General features: G+C 40.2%; 1 protein-coding gene across 1 annotated transcript in view; it reads right to left on the bottom strand.

Moving 5' to 3' along the window:
* The window catches only part of LOC136857402 (armadillo repeat-containing protein 8), an 85,577-nt gene extending 69,955 nt beyond the window's left edge, over window positions 1-15,622 (bottom strand). Inside the window, exons 1-3 of the mRNA XM_067136041.2 lie at window positions 15,478-15,622; window positions 15,302-15,375; window positions 6,492-6,706 (exon numbers count right to left, since the gene is read on the bottom strand). Coding sequence (XP_066992142.1) covers window positions 6,492-6,706; window positions 15,302-15,375; window positions 15,478-15,504 — 316 coding nt within the window. The 5' untranslated portion in view covers window positions 15,505-15,622. The remainder of the gene's footprint in view (window positions 1-6,491; window positions 6,707-15,301; window positions 15,376-15,477) is intronic.
* Window positions 15,623-16,313: the final 691 nt, after the last annotated feature.

Here is a 16,313-nt window from a genome sequence, read left to right as displayed (position 1 = left end):
CTGACTACATCTGAATCAGCCGTGATTCCGTCTAAATTCTGGCAAATCATAACATGTGACAAAAAATACTCAGTCATAGAGACACATTCATTATGTTTGAATTTCCCAAATACTACCCTTTCTCTTTCACGGCTTTGAACGTTTTCGTTCCAGTATTTGTCTGTGAACTTCGTCTTAAATTCCTCCAGACTTTTCATGTTACTTTTATAGACTGAAAACCAGGAACGCGTCTCTCCCACAAAAGCATGATCAATAATGTCGATCGCCTCTTCCCAGTCCATAAACCCTTCCTCAATCCGTTTCCCAAACCGTTTTTCTACTATTTTCAGAAATTCTAGTGGGTTAGTTTGTTTCCCATTGAACTTCGGTAATTCGATTTCCTTACTGTAAATCCCTCCATGACTTTGCCTCTCAGTGTTACCTTGCCTTTCTCTTACTTCTCGTAGTATGCGTGCTTCTGCCATCGCTATGCGGTTATCTACATCTTTATCTCTTCTTTCAATTTCATTCACTACAGTGCTCTGTTTTTCTTTCAATGTCTTAATTTCCACTGTATTGCCTTCTACTATCGCAAACTTTTCTCTTTGTTCCCTAGTGTTGTCTTCTATTATACACTTAACGGTATCGATCTTGTTTTGTACCTGATCTTTAAATTCTTTTATTTCTTCCTTTTGGATCTCAACTTTATTATTAATACTTGTCACCTGTGTCTCTAACTCCTTTCTAGTGTTGTTGCTTTCTTTTTCCATTAATCCCAACAACACACTCATCTGCTCTACAAATTTCTTTTCTACCTCTTGTTTGTTTTGCTTAGTTGTCTCTTTCTGTTCCTCTATCTGCTTGTTAAATCTTTCATTTTGTTTAAATAATTCTTGTAACTGTTTGCTATGTTCGTCCATCCTTTTATTAGCTTCAACCTTGTGTTCATTCAATGCCTTACTTAATTCTCGTTTAGTTTGTTCTACTTCATTTTTAATTTCTGATTTAGTTTGTTCCAAATCCTTTTTTATTTCATATTTACTATCCTCTATCTTACTTAACATTAACTGCATCATTTCAAGTAACTGATTATTATAACTCTCACTGTTAGGGCTAACCTCCGCCTCGCCCCCCATCGTACTATCGTCTGAATCTAACGTAACTTCGTCATTCCTACTCTTATTCCCTTCGCTATCTTCGCTCCTAATATCAGTTTCCTCCTCTACACATTTATCTAACTCTTCCTTAGAATTACTTAAAGTACTACCCTTCAGTACGTGTCCACTACGCAGCGTCATGTCTTTCTCCTCTTGCTCAGCCATGTTACCCCCAAAATCAAACACACAAGAAAAATATACTGTGGATACACAACAGTTACCCCCAAACTACTGATTTTATCCTTCTATACCAGTACTTAATGATTTACGAGCCCCTCAGTTGTGGCAACAATATGTGACGTACCCACTTTGCCCACAGATGTATGACAAATTTATAACGTGGCGGGTCACTTTAATATTAAAATAAATAAATGATATGTCATTGTTTCTCCAGAAACAGTATCCCAAGGGCGCCAGTCTTCAAGCTTATGGCTTGAAAACAAAAGTAGATAATTAATAATAATAATAATAATAATAAATAAATAAATAAAAATACGTAATGAGACTCAAAAAACTCCCAGGGGTGGGGTGAACGGAACACAAATCATTAAGTACACTAACTTGGAACTTAAGGATCATTAATAATCATTTCATAAAATACAAATTAAAACAGCTATTTATTAAGATGAAAAACGTGACGTAACGGCCTTTTAACGACATCTGAACTTACGTAAGCAAAAGAAAAATTGAATGAAATTATTTTAAAAATGAACTGTTGCGCGAAGACTTGCAGTAACTTATGCCATAAGCTCACCAAATGTAGACTCTGTTGTCTTGAAGCTGAAGATGGGTGGATCTCTCGTACAGGCTGCCTCATCTGTTGTTGGATTCCAGTCCTACATCCACATTTCCTGTCTTTAACACTTCCTATTGTACTCCTTACATAAAGTCGTAATGAGTCCTAATTTTAAGTGCAAAACCACCATGGGTTATGTTCATGGAGAGAATACCTTCGTATTCTTCCGTATTACGGAACAGTAGCGTAGCTAAATTCATAATAAAAGCTCTCCTCCCCTATACCAGTCAGAACCGGTCTCCCGTTGACTACCTCTCGTCATTGAGATAACAAGTCCCAATGAGAGTAACTTTTGAGTAGAATATACTCAGATGCGAAGTGAACTAAGTTAAAATCTTCTCCGATGTGTAGACGTAGAATTGTAGTAAGATTATCTTCCAAGCGTGAGAATCAGAATCAGAATGTCCGAATCTCCGAATCTGAATGTGAGTCTGAAAGAGAATCTGAATGTGAGTCTGAAAGAGAATCTCTTCTCCAGCCCTTGTCGGTGGTATATATTGGTTCAAAAGTCTCCTTCCATCAGCCATATCACATGGTCCAGTAAGATTCGAGGTCTCATCCCTTCTCCCATGTATTGCTGTGCATCCATCACGTTGCTTCATTACGTTCATTCACATAGGCTGAACTTTCCCGCTGAAATAAAGCGTCCCCAAGCTGAGTTTGAAAAGTGGGTGTTAATAATGTATCAACTGTCTCTTCATGAGGTGGAGAGGGTAAAGTCTCTCGTAATCTAGATGACGTACTTTTCCTGGAATTGGGATGGAATTAGCCTGCTGACTCTGGTCACCTCACAACGGCTATTGGAAAGTTTACGGCAAGTTATAAATATGCGTGATGTTGAAATATTTTACCCAATAATTTGTTCGTTCAGAATACGTTATAGCCGCGATACAAAGAAATGAAATGATGATTGAAGTGGATGATAAAAACCCTATATATATATATATATACATATTAATTTTAAAATGACCTATCAGTGATTAAATATATACATCTTATCAATTAAATATATAGTTCAATAATTAAAAATGTACAGTGATGTCCCAAACATCACAATAATAATAACAATAACAATAATAATAATAATAATAATAATAATAATAATAATAATAATAATAATAATAATAATAATAATAATAATAATAATAATAATAATGTTATTTGCTTTACATTCCACTAACTACTTTTTCGGTTTCCGGAGACGCTGAGGTGCCGGAATTTAGTCCCGCGGGAGTCCTTTTACGTGTCAATAAATCTACCAACACGAGGTGACGTATTTGAGCACCTTCAAATACCACCGGACTAAGCCAGGATCGGCCAGCGCATTTTACACTTTATTATTATTATTATTATTATGATTATTATTATTATAGTACAGCTCTTTAGTAAAAATTCATCAACCGCAAGTGTGTGCATTCAGCATGTGCAATAGGGAAGCAAGAACAGAGATTGACATCTGGTGGAGAGGGGATCAACGCCAAATACCTCAGAGAAATGCTGAACCACATTTTGCCATACAACCAGCATTGCTTGAATACAAAGGAACAAATGTGCTCCACAAACAATATCTTGTGCAAACTCAACAGTTTTATTTGGCGAGCACAGCCAGTGACACCGAGAACATCAGCACTGGGGCTATACATATCAGCGCCAAAGTACACAGCTCCTGTTTGAAAAGCGTCAGCTCAGCGCCATATGCTGACAGCTGTCAGAATATGTAGTTTGTATTAATAGAACTCTACATAACCCAACCTCCTCTATTCGCATCACAACATCTCACCACCAAAGCTGGTATAGGTGGTGGTGGTGGTGGTGGTGGTGGTGGTGGTGATTATTGTTTTAAGAGGAAGTACAACTACTTTCATGTCAGTACTTCCAACTTATGAATAAGATAACCTGATTCCACCCAACTTTCACTCCCGAACAGCAAAGTCAGTCTGAAAACAGTTTGGTGTAAAGATAGTTTCATCCGGGAGCTGACTTCTTTCTTAAACAAGACTGTTGATCGCAAGTGTGAACTAACTGTATTAGCATTGCTGCACCTTGATTCAATCTCATTTTCTATATTACCACCCTGGGAGGATACATATCCTTGGAGCAATCCAAGACTGTCTCAGCAACGATGCAGGCATTCTGAGGCATCTGCATCGATGCTTACCAATCTTTGGATTGAATGAAGATTCCTCATCATCATCCTAAACCATCTCCAGTTTCCCGGGTGTGGTATATGAGCCTCCTCCATCTCATCCTGTCCTTGTACCATTCTTCCTCCACCAACTTGTCCCAATCATGACCTCTCAGCAGTACATCGCTCTTAACTAAATCTATCCATTTCCTTCGTGGCCTTCCCACGGGTCATCTTCCTTCTACCTTTCTGTCAAATTCCTTCCTTGCAGTTCTGTTTACTGGCACCCTCTTCATGTGACCAAACCACTTCAGTCTTGATATCTGAATCTTAATGAGGAGAGAATCATCTATTCCTACTTCTTCTCTAATTTTCTCATTCCTAATCATGTCTTTCCTGGTTTTCTGGATCATAGTACGTAGGAATTTCATTTCAGCTGCCTGAAGTTTGGAATTATCTCTATTGGTCAGTGTTGTGGTTTCGAGACTGTATGTAAGAATTGGTGTATAATAGGACTTGTACAATGTCATTTTTGTTTTCATGGGTATTTGCTCATCCCACAGCAGGTGTCTTACCTGGTGGTAAAATTGTGTTGCCTTATTGATTCGATTGTTCACCTCATGTTTTGCTAGGTTGTCATTTGATATAACACTACCCAAGTATTTGAAAACTGGAACGCTGTCCAGTTGAGCTTCATTTAACATGACTATTGGTTCTGCTCCTTCCCCATACACTTTCATCACCACCGTCTTGGTCTTGCTGATGTTTAAACCATATTCCTTAAACTCCTCATTCCAGCTTTGTATTCTCTCTCCCAATTCCTCTTCTGAGTCACTCCAGATCGCAACATCATCTGCAAATGTGAAGGCTTTGATATCTCCATGTTCTTTTCTTTTAATAGATTTCATTATTACATCCATTACAATAATAAATAGAAATGGTGACAATGAGCTGCCCTGCTGCACTCCTCTCTTTGTTTCAAACCAGTCCGACAAACCACATCCTACTTGAATACAGCTTCTGTTCCCACTATACAACATTTTCACTTTGTCTATGAGGCTGTCTCGCACTTGAAGTTCTTTCATGCATTGCCAAATTCTTTCCCTTGGTACACTATCGTATGTTTTCTCAATATCCAAAAATATTAGAAATAAAGGCTTGTTCTTCTCCCAGTATTTTTCCATTAGCATCCTAATTGCCAATATAAGGTCTGTAGTTGACCTTCCTGGTCTGAAACCATACTGCTCTTCTTCCAAAATTGGTTCAACAATATCTCTGATTCTGGTCTCTATTATTTTTTCCAATATTTTCAGAACATGAGACAGTAGTGTGATACCACGGTAATTAGTACATTTTCGTCGGCTTCCTTTCTTGAACAGAGGTACAAGGATGCCCATCTTCCAGTCCTCAGGAATAGTATTTTCCTCCCATATCTTGTTGAGCAGTCTGTAGAGCCATTGGATTCCTGGAATTCCCACTGCTTTCAGCATATCTGCACTTAGTTCATCTATACCCACTGCCTTTCCTTTCTTCATGCTCTTGAGCGCATTTTCAACCTCAAGCCATGTAATTGGTGGTTCAGTTGTGGTTCCTCGACTTGGCTCTCCTCTATCCGTTGTTATGTTTTCTGTATCTCCATTCAGCAGCTTTTCGAAATAGATCTTGAGTTCTTGTTTAATTTCTCCCTCTTCTTGTGCCAGAGTTCCATCACGTTCTATTGCTTTTATGGTCTCTTGATCCCTTCGCTTGTTTTTTACTACTATGTATAGCAATTTCATATTTCCTCTACTGTCCTCTTCCAGTTTGTCTACAAACTCATTCCATTTCTTCTCTTTTTCTTCCCTTACAATGTTCTTTACAGCAAGTTTCTTGTTCCTGTATACTCCTTGAAGTCTTTGTATTTCTTGTTCATTTCGTTCTTGTCCCTGTTTTTGTTTTTCCTTGTCCAGTGCCTCCTTCATTTGGTTTCTTTCTTTCACCGCTGTTTTCACTCTATCATTCCACCATGGTGTCTCCTTTTTTCTTTTGATAGAACTTGTAACTCCACATAGGTTTTTGGCTTCTCCCACAAAGGTGTCTTTGAAGGCCTTCCATTCTTCATTAACGCTGGTTACTTCACACTTCAGCAAACTCTGTTGAATCCTTAGTTTGTATTCTTCCATTATTTGGATTTCTTGCAACTTCCAAGTTTTAACTCTTGGTTTTTTCGTAATAAGTTTCTGAGTTTCATTTGCTTTATGTTTGAAGTCTACTACCAACAATCTGTGGTTCCTACCTCAAATAATTAAACAATATAATATCATAATTAAACACAAATTTTTAACATTATGTTGTACAGGAATGTCAAGGGACCATGAGAAAAGTTTGACCAAGTTCTACTGAGTACACATCTTTAAAAAACTAGCTAGCACGTTAATACAAATAATGTACTCACTGTTTATGAGCATTGGCACTACTCCAAGGTCAACCAGAGCCTTGATGTGCTCCTCAGTGCCCTTAGCAAGCGAACCAAGAGTGATAGTAGCCTCTACCTTGATCTCAGGTGACAATGTCGTGTCCCCCAGCAACTGAAGGAGACGGGGAACCACACCTTGCGCAATCACATGGCCCTTTTGACGGTTGCTGCCAATCACAGAGTTCTTCAAGCAACTGTGAGGGAGAAGATGTTACAACAAAGTATTATAATATTTCTACTTTTTGGATAATGAGATGAAGACTGGCCACTGAAGCAACTAAGAGAGGACTTTTCAAGGGTGGAAAGTCTAATCGGTACTTCATACTGTCCAAGATATTTAGCGAAACACTTCACTCAATAAAATTAATTAAATCTCACCAACAGGTGGAGTACTAGTTCCTCTATCATCTGGTTTAAATAAAGAGATAGTGGGTTCGATCCCCACTGTCGGCAGTCCTGAAGTTGGTTTTCCATATTTTCCCATTTTCACACCAGGCTGTACCTTAATTAAGGCCACGGTCACTTCTTTCCCACTCCTAGCCCTTCACTATCCCAGCGTCGCCATAAGACCTATTTCGGTGTGACGTAAAGCAAAACTTTAAATAATAATAATAAACAGAATGCTGAAACTGACATGCATACAGCCTAAATTACTTCAAACGAAATGTCTGCACATGGTATAGGTCAGATGTTCATTTGTGATCCCCAGATCATCTATACGCGCTGGACTGTCTGATCATCAGAGGACCTATCATTGCTCAGCATGCATGGAGGTTTCTCCACAGTCAGTGAGCCAGTCACAAGCTGTCTTGCTGTGTGGTTCATTGCTGACTTGTCCTTGATGTGCTCATGCTTACTTTTCATGTTACGATCCTGTATCTTTCATTCTTGTGCTGTTGTGATGTCCTGCAAGAGATATTCATTTCAGTTTACTTCCTTTTTGTTGACAGAACACTAGGGAAGTACGAAGGTGGATCAAATATAAACGGGAATTTGAATGTACCGCTGCTGTTAGTAACAATTCTGAGGCAGGGCTTTGCCAGCATGTTGATGGAGGTGTCTGGAGAAGGGGTTTGCACACGCAAACGACTGTGGAGAGATGGGCTGCTTCAGTACGCTATGAATGAGCAAGAGGTGCACACGTCTGTTGTGCAACGTGTCATTATCAAATTTTTCGCAGAAGAGGGCGCCAAACCTTCCAAAATTTTGGAGAAGAAACATTTTTGCAGACTCGAGTGTATGAGTGGGCTAAAAACTTTGTGGCAGGAAGAGAAGCTGTGAAAAATGAACTCATGAAAGAAGACCGTGGACAAGCATCACCGCAGACAACATTGTTGCCATTCGTGACATTATTGGTGAAGATCAGTATATTAAAAATTTCGTGAATTGTTTTAGCTGTAGGAATAAGTTATTGAAGTGTTCAAACCATCATCCGAGGTGAACTCTCAGAAAATTGTCTGCTAGGTGGGTTCCTCGTCTCCTCAACAAGGAACAAGAAACTTTACGCCAGGAAGTTTGTCAGAGACTCCTGTGTTGCTACCAGGAGGAAGGAGAAGATTTCTTGCGTCGTATTGTGACTTGTGATGAAACTTGAGTGCATCATTACATTACACCCCAGAGTCAAAGCAAGCAAGCATGGAGTGGCAGCGAAGAGACGAAACAGGTCCAGTCAAAGCCATAACATGCCCATCTGCTGGAAAGGTGCTTGCAACAATTTTCTGGGACTCCACGTGCGTTTTGCTGCTGGATTTTCTTCATAAACAAAGGGCAAATAATGCAGCCTATTACTGTCGCTTTTTGGATGAAGCAAAAGCTGCATATTGCAGCAACGCTGGCAACCGATCCGAAACGTCATTCTTCTCCATGACAATGCAAGGGGAAAACTGGAGGAAATTCACTGGACACCTCTGGAACATCCTATGTACAGCCCAGATTTATCATCCTGTGAGTTACCATTTTTTTTGGACCATTCAAACAAGACCTAGGAGGACAGCAGTTCGATGATGATGCAAGTGTAGAAGAGTATGTGCACAACTGGCTCCACACAGGTCCCACTTCTTTCTATCAGGACGGCATCAAAAACTTACCAATCCGATGGAGAAAATGTGTATCGAAGGCAGAACACTAGGAAAATGATCTCCATATGTGTATTTTTTTGGTTGATGCAATAAATTTTTAAAAAGATAATTCCCATTTATATTTGTTCTGCCCTCGTACAATGTCACCTGCAGTATCAACATTTTCTTCGGAAACACTATACAGCAAAATGCAAGAAGCAGTGCATGTTCCTGATGACCAAATCCCAACAAAAAGCTGGTGATTACCATGTCTGTGTCTGTTAGGTCAACAGCCCAGAGGCAGGTTAGATCCTCAAATAGCACACCAATGGCTATGCAGTTATAGGAAAACCACAAAAAACCAAGGGCAGCACCAAAATGAGGCATACTAGGCAAGGTGAGCAGTGAGGTAGTTTGTCACTGCTTTCCTCACGGGCCAGACAACGCTATTGCAGCACGACTAACCCTATGAGCAACCCCTTTCATAAAACTCAGACACACCGGGGTTGTGCTCCGAATGTTATTACTCAGCACCACCCATACCCCAGCAGCTTCCATATCACCATAACGAAATGAATACCGGTACAAACAATTACAAAAAAGGGTTAACTTTGAAAATTTCCCATCTGTTTTCTAATTCCGTACTCATCGTAAACCATGCACCTTACCACAGTGTGCAGTTATGCAAGTATAGGGTGACCAGGTGCAAATAGATAAAAATGAGGACAAAACTATTTTAAAAGGAGGACAATGCCAGAAAAGAAGAGGACAAAAAAAATTCTCGATTGAGAGTGTGAATTTAGACATAAGCTATATTCTAATTTTCACACACATAAAAAAAATGTAATCATTTACAAATTGTACAGTAAATTTTTACAAAATTGAAACAATGAAACTAATTTACATGCCTTGCTTGGTACTTTTATGAAGATTCAGTTGCCTTCAGGAGTTTTGGCGTGTCTAACATATACTTAGAAGATACACGTGCAAATTCCTTTAGATTATATTGAGCCATTAAAAGGATTTTCACATTTTCTACTTTGAAACAGTTCTTATTATCAGTCCATTGTGCGATCGATGAAAATACTCTTTCTACATTTGCACTGTCCCTTGGTATATATATAAAAAAAAACGATTCTGTCAGTTTAAATAACTCTGAACTGCAATCAACTGACTTACATGAACTGAAATTGCAGAACAAATCAAAATATTTCACATCACTAGTTTGCAAATATAGAATGCATTTTTCAACATCACAATAATCAATATCACTTTTCAGCGCCATCCATTTAAAACAGGCTTCCTTCAAAACAAGGTTATCTCCTGTTGGTTGTCACGTTGTCAGCTATCACAGTGTTCTGACAGGGTATTATTTTTTTTTGCTAGGGTCTCTACGTTGCACCGACACAGATAGGTCTTATAGCAACGATGGGATAGGAAAGGCCTAGGAGTTTGGAAGGAAGCGGCCGTGGCCCTAATTAAGGTGGTGGTGATTTTTGTTTTAAGAGGAAGTACAGCGAGGTAATCATCCTCTCTGAACAAATTAGTGGAAAAGAAATTTAAAATATAAAACAAAATTATTTATTCAACGAAGGAATTTTGAAACGCAGTACAAAATAGAGCAAAAAAACAATTATAGAATTAGGCCGAAAAGATTACTAGCGTATCAAAAGGGAACGTACGTTCCCTGAGTAACAGTACACTTGTAATTTATATACCCTTGACAAGTCCACTGTAGCACATAAAGCGGATGACGAGATCAGCAGTAGTCACGTCATCGGCTAGTATGTGTTTGAGTGTTTCCTGCAGGCTGAGGCTCCGTCTTAGGCCAGAGAGATCAGCGCACTCTGTGATGATGTGGGCCACGGTGAAGTCGGCACCACAAGAACACACAGGGGTTTTTTCCCTCTTCAGGAGATAAGAGTGCGTGGATCGTAAATGACCTATCCTCAGCCTGCACAGTACTATGGCCTCTCTCCGTGAAGGTCGGAAAGAGGACCGTCACACGGTAGTTGTCTTCTTAATTGCTCTCAGCTTGTTGGGATTTTGGATATCTAGCCACTCTGATTCCCAGGACCCCAAGATGGTTCGACGTAGCTGAGAACAAATATCCTTAGCAGGTACATTGACTGGTCTTGGAGGTAAAAGTATAGTTTCCTTTGCAGCTTCATCTGCAAGTTCGTTTCCCGCAATCCCAACGTGGCTTGGTAGCCACGCGAAAGTGATTCTGGTGCCAGCATCCATTAACCTGGCTAGAAGGTCATATATCTGCTGTACCAGCGGGTGTTGCGAGAAACAGGTTTCAATAGACTGCAGAGAGCTTAACGAATCGGTACAGATAAGAAAGTGGCTTCTTTCGTCACGCAGTGCAAACTGCAGAGCATGGCATAAAGCTCTGCAGTATACACGCTACATACTTTAGGAAGCAAGATCTTCATGCTCATATCATCAATGACGAAAGAGCAACCAACATTATCTCCAATTTTAGAACCATCTGTGAAGATCAGTCTCGCAGCCGGATATTGGTGAACAAAGTCCTGGAAATACCTCCGATAAACGGAGGAATACGTGTTCACTTTGGGTCCACAGAGCAGATCTAAGACATATATTCGGTCGCGGAACCAACCACGGAGGTACCTCGCTAAGAGTTTGTTCAAGACAACCACCGATATCGATATTCAAATCATGACACAAGCTATCAATCCGAAACCCAACCAGCCGTGTGGCATTCGGCCGGTCTTGGCACCTCTGGTGGTATTGGGTACGATAGATGCATTGATAGCTTGGATGTAGCGGCATTTCATGAATTTTGGCAGCGTACGTGAGAAGTAACTGCTGCCTCCTTATCCGTAAAGGTGGAACTCCCGCTTCAGCGAGTAAGCTGGGAATGGGGCTAGTACGGAAAGCTCCCGTTGCCAGCCTTACTCCACTATGGTGAATACTGTCTAAAAGGCTCAGCGTAGATTTTGATGCCGAGCCATAAGCCGCACTTCCATAGTCTATTCGGGAGAGGACCGTCGCCGTGTAAAATTGTAGCAGTACTGCACGGTCAGCCCCCCACGAGGTGCCGCTGAGAAACTTAAGCATGTTAAGTCTCTTCATGCAGGCAACCTTCAACTGACGGATGTGGGGCTGCCACGTTAGTCTCTTATCAAAATGGAGACCCAGGAATCTGCAGGTGTCAACCGCTGGTAAGACACTTTTTCGCAAGCGGAGCATTTGCCTGGTGTGAAAATGGGAAACCACGGTAAACCACCTTCAGGGCTGCCGACAGTGGGATTCGAATCCACTATCTCCCAGATGCAAGCTCACAGCTGCGCGCCTCTACGTGCACCGCCAACTCACCCGGTGACGGAGTATTGCTGAAAGAGAAGCATGCAGTATACAGAGTGGTAAATAGCATCTATTATCACAATACAAGGCATGCAAAGAATAATCACATGTCCATAATCACATTTCTATATATTGATATGATATGGATGATGCTGTCGTGTAATGAAGAATACTTGTAAAAAGTAGTAAAACCCAAAATAAGTAAATTCACTAACAAAGGATGACATTTAAGGTTGTTTAAATAATCCACCCAGACCCCGTACAATGGTCTAAAATGGTGATGATGATGATGATGCTTGTTGTTTAAAGGGGCCTAACATCTAGGTCACCAGCCCCAAATGGTATGAAATGAGACAAAATGTAATGATAATTTAAAAGTCCAAAATCCTCCACTAACCAGAATTCAAAATACGAGGACGAAGAGTGAATGGATGGATATAAATTTAAAACAATCAGTGGATTCAACTCGTAATGCCCCACATTCCAAGAAACTATCGTAAAGCAATAGTATATCCTGGCCACGGGGCTACTTTTAAAGCACAATCCTGCTGAATCGAGGATGCTTGTTGTCAAAAGGGCTCCAAAATCCACGTTATCGGCCCCTCATAATGGTACTTATCACTAGGAAAGTAGAACCATGGTATTTGTCATGTTGTGGTACTAATCAAAAGTAGGCGAGCTCCCAGTATTCCACACATTATGGTACTACTCACAGGTAATGTAATGCGCACATGCAACACAGACCTATGGTGTTTCTCACATTGCGGTGCCATTTACAGGTAACGCAAACATATGGTGTTCCTCAGATAAGTGTACTAACCACAGGGACTCGTACTATCCCGTGGTGTTCCTCACATAGTGGGTACTAATCACAGGTACTGTCAAACCCAGCCGAAGAACACACTGTCGTTCTAATCACAAACCTATTGTATACCTAACATGGTACGACGCGCAAGTAAAAGCAACCCATGGTGTTCCCTGTGTGATGGTACTAATTACAAGTAGTCTCATGGTTCTAATTCGATCATGCCTTGATCGCCCCTTTTAGTCGCCTCTTATGGCAGGCAGGGGATACCATGGGTGTATTCTTCATCTGCGTCCCCCACAGACAGGGGCTTGTGTGTTTGGTCTGCAAGAGCTATTTTATTTTGCTCAAGTCTGCCGGCAAGCCAGTTAGGACCCCCTATCCGCCACCTGGGACGCGCCACGTAGGAGTATCAACTCTCCCCCTGCTACACCAGCGTAGTAGGTTCGTGGAGTCTAAAAAGAAGGACATGTCCGGATAAAAGAGGATGTCTGGTCACCCTATACAAGTACCAACTAATAACAGTACCCAGACTGAGATGAAAGAGTGGCTTATGTAAAATATACCCTTCCACGACAAGATGCTGAAAGTCCAGCTTTGGTATTTGCTGGTCTCGGTCATGATGGGTGTCAAGTTCCTGAATACTTTGCTGCACTGTTCAAAATCACACTTCAGTGTTTCACAGGACTTAAACCTTCTACTTCTGACAGTTTGCAACTGTACCTTATTTATAATTAAAGTAAAAACTGAAATACATAAAGATTATTCCTTTGATGGTAGTCCAGTATAATAATTCTACTATGTGATTTATTGGTCCATTAATGGTTTTTCGCATGAAAATTTTCACATTCAATTCAAATATAACCTGATAAAAATTCCCTCACACTCTAGTACTATACCAGAAGTTATTTTGTTAATGAGGAAAGGTTTTATTTCTTAGATTCCAATGCCCTCATAAAACACGTCAGTATGGGCTCGGGTACAAAGCTGTGTAACAATTATACCCTCATAAAACACATCAATATGGGCTCGGGTACAAAGCTGTGTAACAATTATGTTCAGGGTTCAGTTAGTGGGAATGGAAACGCAGTTCTTTTTGAGGACAGAATATAGTGCACCCTAAAGACAACGGATCCTGGAGTATTTGTGACTGCACAAGTGAAATGCAATATTATTTGGACCGAGCTTGATAGCTGCAGTCGCTTAAGTGTGGCCGGTATCCAGTAATCGGGAGATAGTGGGTTCGAGCCCCACTGTCGGCAGCCCTGAAGATGGTTTTCTGTGGTTTCCCATTTTCACACCAGGCAAATGCCGGGGCTGTACCTTAATTAAGGCCATGGCCGCTTCCTTCCACTTCCTAGGCCTTTCCTATCCCATCGTCGCCAAAAGACCTATCTGTGTCAGTGCAACGTAAAGCAAAAAAAAAAAAATTATTTGGTCTAGCTGTCACTGGAATTTACTACTACAATCAATCTCTTGCATGGCTCGACAAGGTTATTCAAGGGCAGGGACCGAACATTACCGTCAGAGCAGCACCATAGGTATTATTATTATTAGATAAAACTTCCGTTGAGTTAGAGATTAAACATGGCACTGCTAGGATTATATCATAAGCCTTGCCAAGAATTAAGAGGTTACATGTTCGAGAAACAACAAAAGTGAAATTAATTTCTTGCAAAGTTCTTGTAGTGGAAGTGACAAGAGCACTGGTCTGGAGAACACGAGGCCAAGCAAAGAGGGGTAGGTTGAGGCCACAAAGAAGCCTCAAGCGTTCCCTGAAGTTCGCCTAAGATGTGACAAAAAGTAAGGTTATCAAGCAGTTACATCTGGTGCATGCCTTGACAACTTCAAACTGCGTGGTTTTCTGATTTTTATCAAATATGAAGCCCTGATGGAAGCTCTAAAGTAGGCAATCGCAAACTGGTCATCATAAATGCTTAATTTAATAAAGAAAATGGTTGCATTTCCCATATTTACACATTCTCCATCTATATTCTTCTGCATAAGTAAATTAAGCGTCCTTCTAGGGGAGGGGCGGTGGGTCCCTGGCAAGCAAAAAGGAAGGAATTTCTCTTTCTATACAAAGTTGGGTGAAATTTCTTAACCCATCAGTACCGCAGTAATAGGGGTTATTGTTTTAAAAAAGGAAGTACCGGTACAACTGGGCAATCATCCTCTTTTAACACTAATCAGAGGGAGGAAGGGGGGGAGGAGGAAGAGGTCCAATCCTTCAAAGATTGTGGGTATCTGCAAAAGAAAATGGAGACAATGTGTGAAAATTAAGGACTCACCAGGACACACAAACCTAATACCGACAGGGTCGGAAAAAAGCAAGAGTTATTATTATTATTTTTTGTTTAGGCCTACAATTTGTTTTACGTCAAACCAACACACGTTATACGACGACGATGGGATAGGAAAGGCCTGAGAGTGGGAAGGAGGCGGCCATGGTCTGGTGTAAAAATGGGAAACCACGGAAAACCATCTTCATGGCTGCCGCTGGCGAATTCGAACTCATCATATCCCTAATGCAAGCTCACGGACTACTGGTTCGGTTCCCTAAGGATAAATTACATTTAACAGTACGCACTTACATTATGGCTTGAAGACACTTCTCTCCATCCGGGGAATACAGTTCATCGATGTAAGATCGGGAACTCTCCACATCCTACCAAAAAATATACATGAGCACAGGGTCTTCATGAACAACGAGAGGTTATGTTTAGCTATCACAAAAATAAGACCATAGACAATTAGGCGAGGTACTTACCATAAATGGTTGCATGATGGAGATCATAACTAGGCCTCTTCTTTTACCAAAACACTGATAATACTTTTATAATATTACTGTGAAATATGAACACAAACAATTACATATTTCGAAGCTATAGTCAAGGACAATACAAATACATTAATCAAAGATGGTCCATTGGTACAAAGAAGTTGCATTACTTCAAATGCCAGTGTACTGCGTTCCATTTTATGAAATACCAAAGTGTGAATCAGTGTGAATTATTGCAGCACGTAGTGTGAAGGATTATAAAATCGCGCAATAAAATTCAGTTTTCAATGTACTAAATATCATATTTATCGTAAAACCTTACTCGAGTGAATATTCTTGAGAGAATGAGATACAACCCACCTCTGTCAATGGAAATCGTCTGGAAGATAATGTTTCAAAACAATGGTGTGGCATGTAATAATCACAAGACGAATATTGGTTTCACGTCTGGTATTCCTCGTGATATGAACGAATTGCCAACATCTTGTAGAGCAGTTTAAGTGAGAACAAAAAAATATTTTTGATATCTGAAGAATATGCAAAATTTATGTCGATGTGCGAATTTGACACTAGGAACGTCTTATGTTTGTACACAATTATTTCCTGAATGTATGACTAAAAACATTGCATTTTGACGTAACGCGACTTCTTTTGCACGATCCAGGTATAAGAATTATTTTATTTTTAATAGAAATATATGTTTTAGGGCTAGATTAGAAATTTATTTTATTTCTCTTAATTTAATGAGTAGCATTGCTCGAACGTGCGATGTTAGTCTAAGTTTGAGATGCATGTACCTCTGAACGGCTAGAAATGTTTGAGTA

Source organism: Anabrus simplex, chromosome 1, assembly GCF_040414725.1.
Source record: "Anabrus simplex isolate iqAnaSimp1 chromosome 1, ASM4041472v1, whole genome shotgun sequence".
Lineage (NCBI taxonomy): Eukaryota > Metazoa > Arthropoda > Insecta > Orthoptera > Tettigoniidae > Anabrus > Anabrus simplex.
The sequence above is the reverse complement of the archived record's forward strand: the minus strand, read 5'-3'. Positions and strand labels throughout refer to the sequence as shown.